The sequence below is a fragment of the Chiloscyllium plagiosum genome, unplaced genomic scaffold (assembly GCF_037043375.1).
Source record: "Chiloscyllium plagiosum isolate Xiang-an unplaced genomic scaffold, Cpla_swu_hap1 HiC_scaffold_12, whole genome shotgun sequence".
Classification (NCBI taxonomy): Eukaryota; Metazoa; Chordata; class Chondrichthyes; order Orectolobiformes; family Hemiscylliidae; genus Chiloscyllium; species Chiloscyllium plagiosum.
In genome coordinates this window covers 1,990,259-2,004,585 of record NW_028270150.1, presented here as the reverse complement: position 1 = coordinate 2,004,585, position 14,327 = coordinate 1,990,259, and the positions used below count along the sequence as shown (strand labels likewise).

The window sequence follows — 14,327 nt, the reverse complement described above, 5'->3', positions numbered from 1 at the left end:
CTCACTCACTGACAGTCTAATGTTCATATTGTCCTCACTCACTGACAGTCTAATGTTCATATGGCCCTCACTCACTGACAGTCTAATGTTCATACTGTCCTCACTCACTGACAGTCTAATGTTCATTTGGCCCTCACTCACTGACAGTCTAATGTTCATACGGCCCTCACTCACTGACAGTCTAATGTTCATATTGTCCTCACTCACTGACAGTCTAATGTTCATATTGTCCTCACTCACTGACAGTCTAATGTTCATATTGTCCTCACTCACTGACAGTCTAATGTTCATATTGTCCTCACTCACTGACAGTCTAATGTTCATATTGTCCTCGCTCAGTGACAGTCTAATGTTCATATTGTCCTCGCTCACTGACAGTCTAATGTTCATATGGTCCTCACTCACTGACAGTCTAATGTTCATATTGTCCTCACTCACTGACAGTCTAATGTTCATATCGTCCTCACTCACTGACAGTCTAATGTTCATATTGTCCTCACTCACTGACAGTCTAATGTTCATATCGTCCTCACTCACTGACAGTCTAATGTTCATATCGTCCTCACTCACTGACAGTCTAATGTTCATATCGTCCTCACTCACTGACAGTCTAATGTTCATATTGTCCTCACTCACTGACAGTCTAATGTTCATATTGTCCTCACTCACTGACAGTCTAATGTTCATATTGTCCTCGCTCACTGACAGTCTAATGTTCATATGGTCCTCACTCACTGACAGTCTAATGTTCATATTGTCCTCACTCACTGACAGTCTAATGTTCATATTGTCCTCACTCACTGACAGTCTAATGTTCATATTGTCCTCACTCACTGACAGTCTAATGTTCATACGGCCCTCACTCACTGACAGTCTAATATTCATATTGTCCTCACTCACTGACAGTCTAATGTTCATATTGTCCTCACTCACTGACAGTCTAATGTTCATATTGTCCTCACTCACTGACAGTCTAATGTTCATATGGTCCTCACTCACTGACAGTCTAATGTTCATATTGTCCTCACTCACTGACAGTCTAATGTTCATATTGTCCTCACTCACTGACAGTCTAATGTTCATATTGTCCTCACTCACTGACAGTCTAATGTTCATATGGTCCTCACTCACTGACAGTCTAATGTTCATATTGTCCTCACTCACTGACAGTCTAATGTTCATATTGTCCTCACTCACTGACAGTCTAATGTTCATACGGCCCTCACTCACTGACAGTCTAATATTCATATTGTCCTCACTCACTGACAGTCTAATGTTCATATTGTCCTCACTCACTGACAGTCTAATGTTCATATTGTCCTCGCTCACTGACAGTCTAATGTTCATATTGTCCTCACTCACTGACAGTCTAATGTTCATATCGTCCTCACTCACTGACAGTCTAATGTTCATATTGTCCTCACTCACTGACAGTCTAATGTTCATATTGTCCTCACTCACTGACAGTCTAATGTTCATATGGTCCTCACTCACTGACAGTCTAATGTTCATATTGTCCTCACTCACTGACAGTCTAATGTTCATATTGTCCTCACTCACTGACAGTCTAATGTTCATATTGTCCTCACTCACTGACAGTCTAATGTTCATATTGTCCTCACTCACTGACAGTCTAATGTTTATATGGCCCTCACTCACTGACAGTCTAATGTTCATATGGCCCTCACTCACTGACAGTCTAATGTTCATATGGTCCTCACTCACTGACAGTCTAATGTTCATATTGTCCTCACTCACTGACAGTCTAATGTTCATATTGTCCTCACTCACTGACAGTCTAATGTTCATACGGCCCTCACTCACTGACAGTCTAATATTCATATTGTCCTCACTCACTGACAGTCTAATGTTCATATTGTCCTCACTCACTGACAGTCTAATGTTCATATTGTCCTCGCTCACTGACAGTCTAATGTTCATATAGTCCTCACTCACTGACAGTCTAATGTTCATATTGTCCTCACTCACTGACAGTCTAATGTTCATATTGTCCTCACTCACTGACAGTCTAATGTTCATATTGTCCTCACTCACTGACAGTCTAATGTTCATATGGTCCTCACTCACTGACAGTCTAATGTTCATATTGTCCTCACTCACTGACAGTCTAATGTTCATATTGTCCTCACTCACTGACAGTCTAATGTTCATATTGTCCTCACTCACTGACAGTCTAATGTTCATACGGCCCTCACTCACTGACAGTCTAATGTTCATACGGTCCTCACTCACTGACAGTCTAATGTTCATATTGTCCTCACTCACTGACAGTCTAATGTTCATACGGTCCTCACTCACTGACAGTCTAATGTTCATACGGTCCTCAATCACTGACAGTCTAATGTTCATACGGTCCTCACTCACTGACAGTCTAATGTTCATATGGTCCTCACTCACTGACAGTCTAATGTTCATATTGTCCTCACTCACTGATAGTCTAATGTTCATATTGTCCTCACTCACTGACAGTCTAATGTTCATATTGTCCTCACTCACTGAAAGTCTAATGTTCATATTGTCCTCACTCACTGACAGTCTAATGTTCATATGGCCCTCACTCACTGACAGTCTAATGTTCATACTGTCCTCACTCACTGACAGTCTAATGTTCATTTGGCCCTCACTCACTGACAGTCTAATGTTCATACGGCCCTCACTCACTGACAGTCTAATGTTCATATTGTCCTCGCTCACTGACAGTCTAATGTTCATATTGTCCTCGCTCACTGACAGTCTAATGTTCATACGGCCCTCACTCACTGACAGTCTAATGTTCATATTGTCCTCACTCACTGACAGTCTAATGTTCATATTGTCCTCACTCACTGACAGTCTAATGTTCATACGGTCCTCACTCACTGACAGTCTAATGTTCATATTGTCCTCACTCACTGACAGTCTAATGTTCATACGGTCCTCACTCACTGACAGTCTAATGTTCATACGGTCCTCACTCACTGACAGTCTAATGTTCATATTGTCCTCGCTCACTGACAGTCTAATGTTCATACGGCCCTCACTCACTGACAGTCTAATGTTCATATTGTCCACGCTCACTGACAGTCTAATGTTCATATGGTCCTCACTCACTGACAGTCTAATGTTCATATTGTCCTCGCTCACTGACAGTCTAATGTTCATATGGTCCTCACTCACTGACAGTCTAATGTTCATATTGTCCTCACTCACTGACAGTCTAATGTTCATATCGTCCTCACTCACTGACAGTCTAATGTTCATATTGTCCTCACTCACTGACAGTCTAATGTTCATATGGTCCTCACTCACTGACAGTCTAATGTTCATATTGTCCTCACTCACTGACAGTCTAATGTTCATATTGTCCTCACTCACTGACAGTCTAATGTTCATATTGTCCTCACTCACTGACAGTCTAATGTTCATATGGTCCTCACTTACTGACAGTCTAATGTTCATATTGTCCTCACTCACTGACAGTCTAATGTTCATATTGTCCTCACTCACTGACAGTCTAATGTTCATACGGCCCTCACTCACTGACAGTCTAATATTCATATTGTCCTCACTCACTGACAGTCTAATGTTCATATTGTCCTCACTCACTGACAGTCTAATGTTCATATTGTCCTCGCTCACTGACAGTCTAATGTTCATATGGTCCTCACTCACTGACAGTCTAATGTTCATATTGTCCTCACTCACTGACAGTCTAATGTTCATATTGTCCTCACTCACTGACAGTCTAATGTTCATATTGTCCTCACTCACTGACAGTCTAATGTTCATACGGCCCTCACTCACTGACAGTCTAATGTTCATATTGTCCTCACTCACTGACAGTCTAATGTTCTTATTGTCCTCACTCACTGACAGTCTTATGTTTTGGAAACAGTTCGGAGAAGTTTTACTGGACCAATTCCTGGAATTACCAGGCTGCTTGATGAGGAAAAAGAACAAAGAACAAAGAAAATTTACAGCCCAGGAACAGGCCCTTCGACCCTCCAATCCTGAGCCGATCCAAATGTACTGTCTAAACCTGTCACCCATTCCCTAAGCACCTGTGTCTCTCTGCTCCCTAATTACTCATGCATCTGTCCAGGCGCATCTTATGCTCATATGGTCCTCACTCACTGACAGTCTTAAGTATCTGAACCCTTTGAATTCCTCTTCAGATATCATTGAGCTCTCCTCAGTGACCCTTTGTAAGAAGATTTGTCCCTATTTATGGGCAGAATTGCAAAATAAACCTCTCAGAAGAGTCAAATGTGGCACTGTTGGAGTGACATTAACTCTGAACATGACATTCTCACAGAATGTTGGCTTTCAGCACAAGTTACAGACAGTGGGTAGGAATGGGTAGGAATGGGTTCTGTTATGCAGCACTGACGTTAAACTGACAGGCCGGTAATCCCAATACTCTTCAGGTCCTGCTGAGGGACATTGGTTGTTTTTTAAACAAGTATTCCTCAGTAATCTGGGAAAGTGGGAATATAAAGTTCAAAACACAAGTATGTAAGCTGTGCTGTTACTGAATGATGTATTCGGCTTGCTCGTCAGAATTGCTGTAAGATAGGTTTTTTTTAATCTTCAAAATGGTGCATCAGAAGTAGTCCCAGCACCTCAAGAATCGTTTTTTTTAATTCACTCATGGAATGTGGGTTTTATGGCTGGCCAGCATTTGTTGCCTATCCTGTGTTGTCTTTGAGAAGGTGGTGTAAGCTGCCTTCACAAACAGTGCACATGTTGCAGGTAGATCCAGCAAGACTGAAAAAATTACGATATATTTCCAAATCAGGATAATGAGTGGTTTGGATGGGAACATGAAGGTGGTGGTGTTCCCAGGTATTTAGTGCCCTTGTCCTTCTTGATGAAGTGTTCATAGGTTTCAAATGTGCTGTTGAAGAGGCCTTGTTGAATTTCTGCAGTGCACCTTGTAGATCGTACAGTGCTTTTACTGAGTATCAGTGCAGGAGGAACTGCATGTTTATGGATGTGGCACCAATTCACCAGGCTGCTTTGTCCGGGATGGTGTCAAGTTTCCTGAATGTTTTGTTTGAACTGCATCCACCTGGGCAAGCGGGGAGTATTCCCTCACACTCCTGACTTGTTCCTTGTAGGTAGTAGCCTGCTATGGGGAGTTAGGAGGTGAGTTACTCACTGGAGGAATCCTAGCCTCTGGCCTGATCTTATACCACTGGTAATCCAATTCAGTTTCTATAGTCCCCAGAATGTTGATAGTGGTTGATTCAGTGATGGTAACATATGGGATTCTATGATTCTATGGTCATCGTCAGGCATTATGTGGTACACATGTTACTTGCTATTTTTCATACCAGGCCTGGATATTGTTCAGATCGTGCTACACTTGAACATGGGCTGTTTCAGTACCTGAGGAGTGGTGAATGGTGTTGAACATTGTGTAATCATTGGCGAACATCCCCACTTCTGACCTGATGATGGAGGGAAGGTCATTGATGAAGCAGCTGAAGATGGTTGGGCTGTCGACACTCCCCTGATGGGCTCCTGCAGAGATGTCCTGGAGCTGAGATGACTGATCTCCAATAAACATGACCATCTTCCTATGTGTCAGGTATGACTAACCACCGGACAGTTTGCCCCCGATACCCATTGATTCCAGTTTTGCTCGGGCTCCTTGATGCCACACTCGGCCAAACTCAGCCTTGATGTCAAGGGCCGTCCCTCTCCCCTCCCCTCTGGAATTCAGCTCTTTTGTCCAGGTGTGAACCACGTGAGGGGGATTTCCTAGTGATATTATCACTCATCTGTTAAATCAGAGACCCAGGGAATATTCTGGGCACCCAGCTGTGAATCCTACCATGGCAGATACAGGAATCTGATTTCAATTTTTAAAAATCTGGAATTAAGAATCTAACAATGACCATGAACCCACTGTTGATTGTTGGGAAAAGACCCATCTAGTTTATTAATGAACTTTAGAAACCTGTCATCCTTACTTGATCTGGCCTACATGTGGTTGACTTTTAACTGCCCTCTGGGCAACTAGGGATGGGCAATAAATGTTGGCCTAGCCAGTGACACCCTCATCCTGTGAATGAATAAAAAATACTTAAAGTCGAGGATGCAGAGAGCTTCTGCAAAATTATTTTGTCCTGATCTTAGCTTGGCCTGTTTGCAAAGGTAGTGAATAATTTGCATATTAAAAATTTGGAGATGCCGGTATTGGACTGGGGTATACAAAGTTAAAAATCACACAACACCAGGTTATAGTCCAACAGGTTTAATTGGAAGCACACTAGCTTTTGGAGCGACACTCCTTCATCAGGTGATTGTGGAGGGCTCGATTATAACACAGAATTTATAGCAAAAATTTACAGTGTGATGTAACTGAAATTATACATTGAAAAATTGATTGTCTGTTAAACCTTTCATCTGTTAGAATACAGTGATAGTTTCACTTCTTTCATGTGTAAATCACAAAACCTTTTTTTTAAAAGTTGCATTCTCGGGTTAGCTGTTAACAATGGTGATAGGATATTAAAGAAGCTGACCACATATTTGAGCCAAATACCAGATCCCATTCAAAGTGGCAGTCTGTCACCTGTCTGGATTGATGGATAATGAGACTTGCTGCTTTATCAGTAAAAGTTCACAATTATCTCAGACACTGTCCTAATAAACTTGACCAGCTCAGCCCTCCTGTTCTTAACAAGACAAACCTAATCACCTGCTGTCTCCTGCATTACAACAGTGACTGTGTTCGAATGTCCTGACGTCCTACAAAGTGGTAAAGAAAATGCAATTTTATTGACTTGAATGCTTTGTCAGCTCAAAAAATGAAGTGAAGTTTTCAGGGTATCATTCTCAACATCTTTATCAGATTTTTCTGATAACAGTGGCCATGTGAAAGGTTCCTGTGAAGGTCTACAGCCACAGAAGAGGATTTCCTCAGACACAGGAAACAGGCAATTCAGGAGAATGCAAGTCGGGCGTTTCCCTGCCTTGATAGTTTCCACAGCATGATTTATCTCCCTTCCTGACAATAGCTGCGATTTCTGAAATGGGATTTCTCCCCTCAAATCCACAAGATGAGTGTAGGGTGTCTTGATCTGATAAAAGCACAGCATCTTTGAAGACCCCAGCTGGAACATGAACATATAGACCAATAAAAGAGGAGTTGACGTAGACCATTCAACCCCTTGATCTGGCTCCACTATTCAGAAAGATGGTGGCTGTGTTTTGAATTCCACATTCCCATCTATCCCCAATATCCCTTTCTAAGATGAATCTAACTGACAAGAATTTCATCAAAGTCACATGATCTGTTTCTTTCACTTATTGAAGGCCTGTTGCAATGTTTCCAGTGATGGTGGTTCACCGATGGATTCTGTCACAGTGTACTTGTGGGATAGGCTGAAGAAGAGCACCTGCTGATTGTGGCCTCATGGTTGGAGAGTCGATGAAAATGCTTTTTCCCTTGTCCCCCTCAAGAAAATAAACACAAAACTATTGCCATCAAGACAATCTCAAGCTTTCCTTGAACTATTTTGCCATTCAAGTTAGATCATACATCAAGGTCAAACTTCTTAATAATGACTTAGCAACGGCCGAGAAGGAAAAGAAATGAAATTCCAATCGCCCCAACCCATGGGACATCCTACAAATGTGGCCATGGATTTGTGAGTTAGGATTCAGCCTGTGCAGTCACTTGGAGACTCACAGCAGAAACGCACTGTCTTGAAAAAACATCATCCTCAAATCAAGAACAAACTGACTGTGTGAAGAAATGCAAATTCTTTCTCGTTAATATTCCAGATGTGACTCTGTCGTGAAAGTGAGCTCAGTTGTGTCTGTATTCACAAAATCTCAGGGCAACTTGCTTGCCTGAATGTAAGCAGGACCTCCTTTGGAAACTTGGTGCAAATATGTTTTGAAAAGTCTGATGCCCAGTTCTTTCTGCAGCATTTTTTACACAATCAGTGAGCAGGTACTGTGCACATACAGTGGCGAAGAAGCAAAATCCTTTTTAACATTTCAATGTGGAAATCTTTGAATAAAGAGCCTGGGAGATGGTAAAAACCTGTGTAATTGTTCAATTGATCAAATGGCCCAATTTTAATACCCACATTGATTGAAGTTTATTTCAAACCTTTGAGATTTCTAATGATAATATTGGTGGATATTTGTTGTGTCATTAAAATAAAAAAAAACCTCTTCAGAAATATCCTTAACTATTAACTGTATAATAACTTTATGATTTGTTAACCAGATTCTATATCATAATCCACATCATTCATAGAAACTTAGAAACATAGAACATAGATGACGTCATGTAGGCCCAAAGTGTATGACAACTGATTTCCAGTATCCGCAATTCTTTAATCTTTTTTGTGCCTATGACAAGTGTTTGAAAGAGCTATCCACTTATCGACACAGCCTGGCAATTTCCTTTCAAGTACTTATCCAAATCCTTTTTGAAACTTAATTTGGAATTTGCTCTGCTATCCTTTCTTACTGCATATTCCACAACTTGAACACATTTGATAAGGTTCCCCATGGTAGGCTCATTCAGAAGGTCAGGAGGAATGGGATACAGGGGAACTTAGCTGTCTGGATACAGAATTGGCTGGCCTACAGAAGACAGCGAGTGGTAGTAGAAGGAAAATATTCTGCCTGGAAGTCAGTGGTGAGTGGTGTTCCACAGGGCTCTGTCCTTGGGCCTCTACTGTTTGTAATTTTTATTAATGACTTGGATGAGGGTATTGAAGGATGGGTCAGCAAGTTTGCAGATGACACAAAGGTTGGAGGTGCCGTTGACAGTATAGAGGGCTGTTGTAGGCTGCAGCGGGACATTGACAGGATGCAGAGATGGGCTGAGAGGTGGCAGATGGAGTTCAACCTGGATAAATGTGAGGTGATGCATTTTGGAAGGTCGAATTTGATAGCTGAGTACAGGATTCAGGATAGGATACTTGGCAGTGTGGAGGAACAGAGGGATCTTGGGGTGCAGGTACATAGATCCCTTAAAATGGCCACCCAAGTGGACAGGGTTGTTAAGAAAGCATATGGTGTTTTAGCTTTCATTAACAGGGGGATTGAGTTTAAGAGTCGCGAGATCTTGTTGCAGCTCTATAAAACTTTGGTTAGACCGCACTTGGAATACTGCGTCCAGTTCTGGTCGCCCTATTATAAGGAAGATGTGGATGCTTTGGAGAGGGTTCAGAGGAGGCTTACCAGGATGCTGCCTGGACTGGAGGGCTTATCTTATGAGGAGAGGTTGACTGAGCTCGGACTTTTTTCATTGGAGGAAAGGAGGAGAAGAGGGGACCTAATTGAGGTATACAAGGTAATGAGAGGCATAGATAGAGTCGATAGCCAGAGACTATTTCCCAGGGCAGAAATGACTAACACGGGGGGTCATAGTTTTAAGCTGGTTGGAGGAAAGTATAGAGGGGATGTCAGAGGCGGGCTCTTTACACAGAGAGTTGTGAGAGCATGGAATGCGTTGCCAGCAGCAGTTGTGGAAGCAAGGTCGTTGGGGACTTTTAAGAGACTGCTGGACATGCATATGGTCACAGAAATTTGAGGGTGCATACATGAGGATCAATGGTCGGCACAACATCGTGGGCTGAAGGGCCTGTTCTGTGCTGTACTGTTCTATGTTCTATGTTCTAAGTAAAGAACGCAAACCATCCACTCAACCCGTAAAACCTACTCTGTCATTCAATAAGATCACGGATGATCTGTTTTCAGCTTAATTCTACATTCCTGCATATCTCTAATAATTTTTCATTCCTTTGGGAATCAAGGATCTATCCGTCTCTGCCTGAAAAATATTTAAAGATTCTGCCTCCACTGCCTTTTGAGGGAAGGAATTCTGGAGACTCTCAACCCTCTGAGACATAAAATTGTTTCCTCATCTCTGTTTTAAACAGGTAAACCATTATTTTTAAACGGTGAGCCCTAGTTCTGAAACTCACTGCACAGTAACCATTCTCTCCAGCCATCTCACCTCTGGCTTTTTTGCCGATTAATGAAAATCTGAGCTCTCTGATCCATTACCCCCATTAAACTCTAAATTCTTAAACAATTGAACAATTTACTGACCAGTTCCAAAGTAACAGCTGTTAAATAATTTTCACAGGTCTGATTTTGAGAAACCAAAAGTCAAGAAAACAAATTTTCATAACTTAAAAAATACAGATATTTGTTAATACAGGTTATTTAAAAATTTAAAATAATAACTCACGCTATGTGTTCTGGGTAACCCATAGAAAGAACAGCCTCCAGCAAGGAGAATGTACTTCTGCTTTTTAGCTGAGTGGAACATTTCACAGAAAACTCAATCTTACTCTCCGCCATCTCACAGTTTCTTGAATAGCACCAAGTCGTTTGCAGTGAAACCTCAAACAGCCATATGACCTTCTGAGCAGATGGCTTCCTGTCAGTGACTGTGAAAACTCTTAAGGCACAGGTACTGGTGAATTGCTCAAAAGAGTCAGAAGAAATGCAATAATTGCAGTTTGATCTTTTAATCTTGAGTTTGCACAACTATTTTTGTTAATATTTAAATAAATTTCAAACAAAATAGAAATCAGGGTTTCAGTTTAAATAATTAATACAAAAGAGTAAAATGAAACTTGAAACAAGGTTGTTTTCAGAATGTGAATTTGATCCAGGCTGGAGATATGGGTGTCACAGTCAAGGCTGTCAACGCCCACCTCTACCTACCCTGACCTGCTGCTCCTTGAACCACAAATGCTTTGATGTAATTGAGTGATTTGACAGGAGCTTGTGCTGGGGTCTCAGCGTTTTATACTTTACATCACAATCATTGAGATGACAGGAGCCAAATCATAAGGGCTACATTTGCAATTGACATAAAAGTAGGCAGGAAGCTAAGTTGTGAAGTTGACACATATGTTGCAAATGGATACCAATATACTGAGTTGACAAAACTCTGACACACAGAGTCCAATCTGGAAATTTGTCAGGCCACTGATCTTTTTCCCAAAATGGGGGACTCCAAAACTAGAGGGCATAGGTTTAAGATGAGTGGGGGAAAGATTTAAAAGGGACCTAAGGGGCAACTTTTTTGAAGCAGAGAGTGTGCGTGTATGGAATGAGCTGCCAGAGGAAGTGGTTGAGGCTGGTACAATTGCAGCATTTAAAAGGTCTCTGGATGGGTACATTAATAGGAAGGGTTGAGAGGAATACTGGCCAATGGGACTAGATTAATTTAGGATATGTGGTTGGCATGGACGGGTTTGACCAAAGGGTCTGTTTCCGTGCTGTAAGATCTATCGCTCTATGACACTCACTTTGGCAGGAAGAATAAAATGCAAAGTATTACTCAAAAGGAGAACAAATGCAGAATTCAAAAGTACATACAAAATATGAAATTGGAGCATAAGTAGGCTCATAAATGACTTGGATGAAGAGGTGGAAGGGTGGGTTAGTAAGTTTGCCGATGATACAAAGGCCTGTGATGTTGTAGATAGTGTCGAGGGCTGTTGCAGGCTACAACAAGACATCGACAGGATGCAGAGCTGGGCTGAGAAGTGACAGATAGCGTTCAAATGGGATAAATGTGAAGAGATTCATTTTGGAAGGTCAAATTTGAATGCTGACTACACGGTTAAAGATAGGATTCTTGGCAGCGTGGAGGAACAGAGGGATTTTGAAGTCTATGTACATAGATGTCTCAAAGTTGCCACCCAAGTTGATAGAGTTGTTAAGAAGACGTATGGTGTTTTGGATTTCATTAATAGGGGGATTGAGTTTAAAAACTGCAAGGTTTTGCTGCAGCTCTATAAAACCCTGATTAAACCACACCTGGCATATTGTATCCAGCTCCGGTTGCCTCATTACAGGATGGAGGTAGACGCTTTTGAGAGGGTGCAAATTACCAGGATGCTGACTGGATTGGAGGGCTTGTCTTATGAAGAGAGGTTGAGTGAGCTAGAGCTTTGCACACTGGAGTGAAGGATGAGAGGTGACTTGATAGAGGTGTACAAGGTAATTACAGGCATAGATAGATAGCCAGAGACTTTTCCCTAGGGGAGAAATGGCTATCATGAGGGGTCATAATTTTAAGGTAATTGGAGGAAGGTATAGGGGAGAAGTCAGAGATATTTTTTTGAGGAAGTGACCAAGTTGATAGATTAGATTAGATTACAGTGTGGAAACAGGCCCTTCGGCCCAACAAGTCCACATCGACCCGCCGAAGCGAAACCCACCCATACCCCTACATTTGCCCCTTACCTAACACTACGGGCAATTTAGCATGGCCAATTCACCTGACCCTGCACATCTTTGGACTGTGGGAGGAAACCGGAGCACCCAGAGGAAACCCACGCAGACACGGGGAGAACGTGCAAACTCCACACAGTCAGTCGCCTGAGGCGGGAAATGAACCCGGGTCTCTGGCACTGTGAGGCAGCAGTGCTAACCACTGTACCACCGTGCCGCCCACTTTTTCAAAAATGGGGAAGATTAGATTTAGATTAGATTAGATTAGATTACAGTGTGGAAACAGGCCCTTCGGCCCAACACAAGGAAGGGATGAAGGAAGGGCTGTTGATGTCATATACATGGGCTTTAGTAAGGCATTTGATAAGGTTCCCCATGGTAAACTAATAGAGAAAGTGAAGTCACATGGTGTGCAGGGTGTTCTAGCTAGGTGGATAAAGAACTGGTTGAGCAACAGGAGACAGAGAGTAGTAGTTGAAGGGAGTTTCTTGAAATGGAGAAAGGTGACCAGTGGTGTTCCACAGGGGTCAGTATTGGGGCCACTGTTGTTTGTAATATACATAAATGATCTAGAAGAGGGCACTGTTGATATGATCAGCAAGTTTGCAGATGACATGAAGATTGGAGTAGCAGAAAGCATAAGGGACTGTCAGAGAATACAGGAGAATATAGATAGACTGGAGAGTTGGGCGGAAAACTGACAGATGGTTTTCAATCCAGATAAATGTGAGGTGATGCATTTAGACAAGACTAATTCTAGAGCAAATTATACAATGAACGGAAGAGCCTTGGGAAACGTTGATGGGCAGAGGGATCTGGGAGTGCAGGTCCATTGTACCCTGAAGGTTGCTGCACAGGGGGATAGAGTGGTCAAGAAGGCATATAGCATGCTTGCTTCGTTGGATGGGGTATTGAGTATAAAAGCTGGCAAGTCATGTTAACGTTGTACAAGACATTGATTCAGCCGCATTTAGAATATTGTGTACAGTTCTGGTCGCCACATTACCAAAAGGATGTGGATGTTTTGGAGAGGGTGCAGAAAAGGTTTATGAGAATGTTGTAAAAACAATGACTGCAGATGCTGGAAACCAGATTCTGGATCAGTGGTGCTGGAAGAGCACAGCAGTTCAGGCAGCATCCGAGGAGCTTCGAAATCGACGTTTCGGGCAAAAGCCCTTCATCAGGAATTATGAGAATGTTGCCTGGTATGGAAGGTGCTAGCTATGAAGAGAGATTGAATAGGTTAGGTTTGTTTTCATTAGAAAAAAAGAGATTGAGGGGGGACCTGATTGAGGTTTACAAAATCATGAAGGGTATAGACAGGGTGGATAGAGATAAGCTTTTTCCCAGGGTAAAGGATTCAATAACCAGAGGTCATGCTTTCAAGGTGAGAGGTGAAAAGTTGAAGGGGGATACACGCGGCAAATACTTCACACAGAGGGTGGTGGGTGTCTGGAACGTGTTGCCAGCAGAGGTGGTAGAGGCAGGCACGGTAGATTCATTTAAGATGCGCCTGGACAGATGTATGAGTAGGTGGGGAGCAGAGGAATACAGATGCCTAGGAATTGGGTGACAGGTTTAGACAGTGGATTTGGATCGACTCAGGCTTGGAGGGCCGAAGGGCCTGTTCCTGGGCTGTAAATTTTCTTTGTTCTTTATTCTTTGAGCTGGAACTGTCACTGCTGACCTCCTGCTCATGACGTCCTGAGCTCCCTGCTCACTGCCCGGTCACTGCTCACACCCCTTGACCTGCTGGAACTCAAAATACATTCGAGGCATTTCAGAAGAGGTTTATTAGGTTGATACATACACTGGGTTGTTAGGCAGGGAATTAAAGAGCATCGGGGTAGATTGGAATGTGGAATTTAGAATACAAATAGATCAGCCACAATCTTATTAATGCCAGACTATGCTCAAGGGGCCTGAACAGGTTATTCAGAGAGAAGTCAATTACAGAAAGAAAGAACACCAAAATATTAAATACCGAAATGTAATGTACAAATATTTGCAACATGCATGTGGTCAGTTGAGCAGGTTGACTTTGGATCATTGGCCTAGAGAGCCACCTGATACAAGGGCAGTTGGGGATGAGA

At 42.3% G+C, this 14,327-nt stretch overlaps 1 protein-coding gene across 3 annotated transcripts in view; it reads right to left on the bottom strand.

The window, feature by feature from the left end:
• Positions 1–10,435, bottom strand: part of LOC122555449 (ubiquitin-associated and SH3 domain-containing protein A-like) — a 237,518-nt gene extending 227,083 nt beyond the window's left edge. For 2 of the 3 annotated variants that reach the window (XR_015758771.1, XM_087992423.1), the window contains exon 1: positions 10,232–10,435. Coding sequence is in view for 1 of the 3 variants with exons in the window: in XM_087992423.1 (XP_087848549.1) it covers positions 10,232–10,344 (113 nt within the window). In the remaining 2 variants the exon portion in view is untranslated. The remainder of the gene's footprint in view (positions 1–10,231) is intronic. The other variant, XM_087992424.1, reaches the window with a different exon arrangement.
• Positions 10,436–14,327: the final 3,892 nt, after the last annotated feature.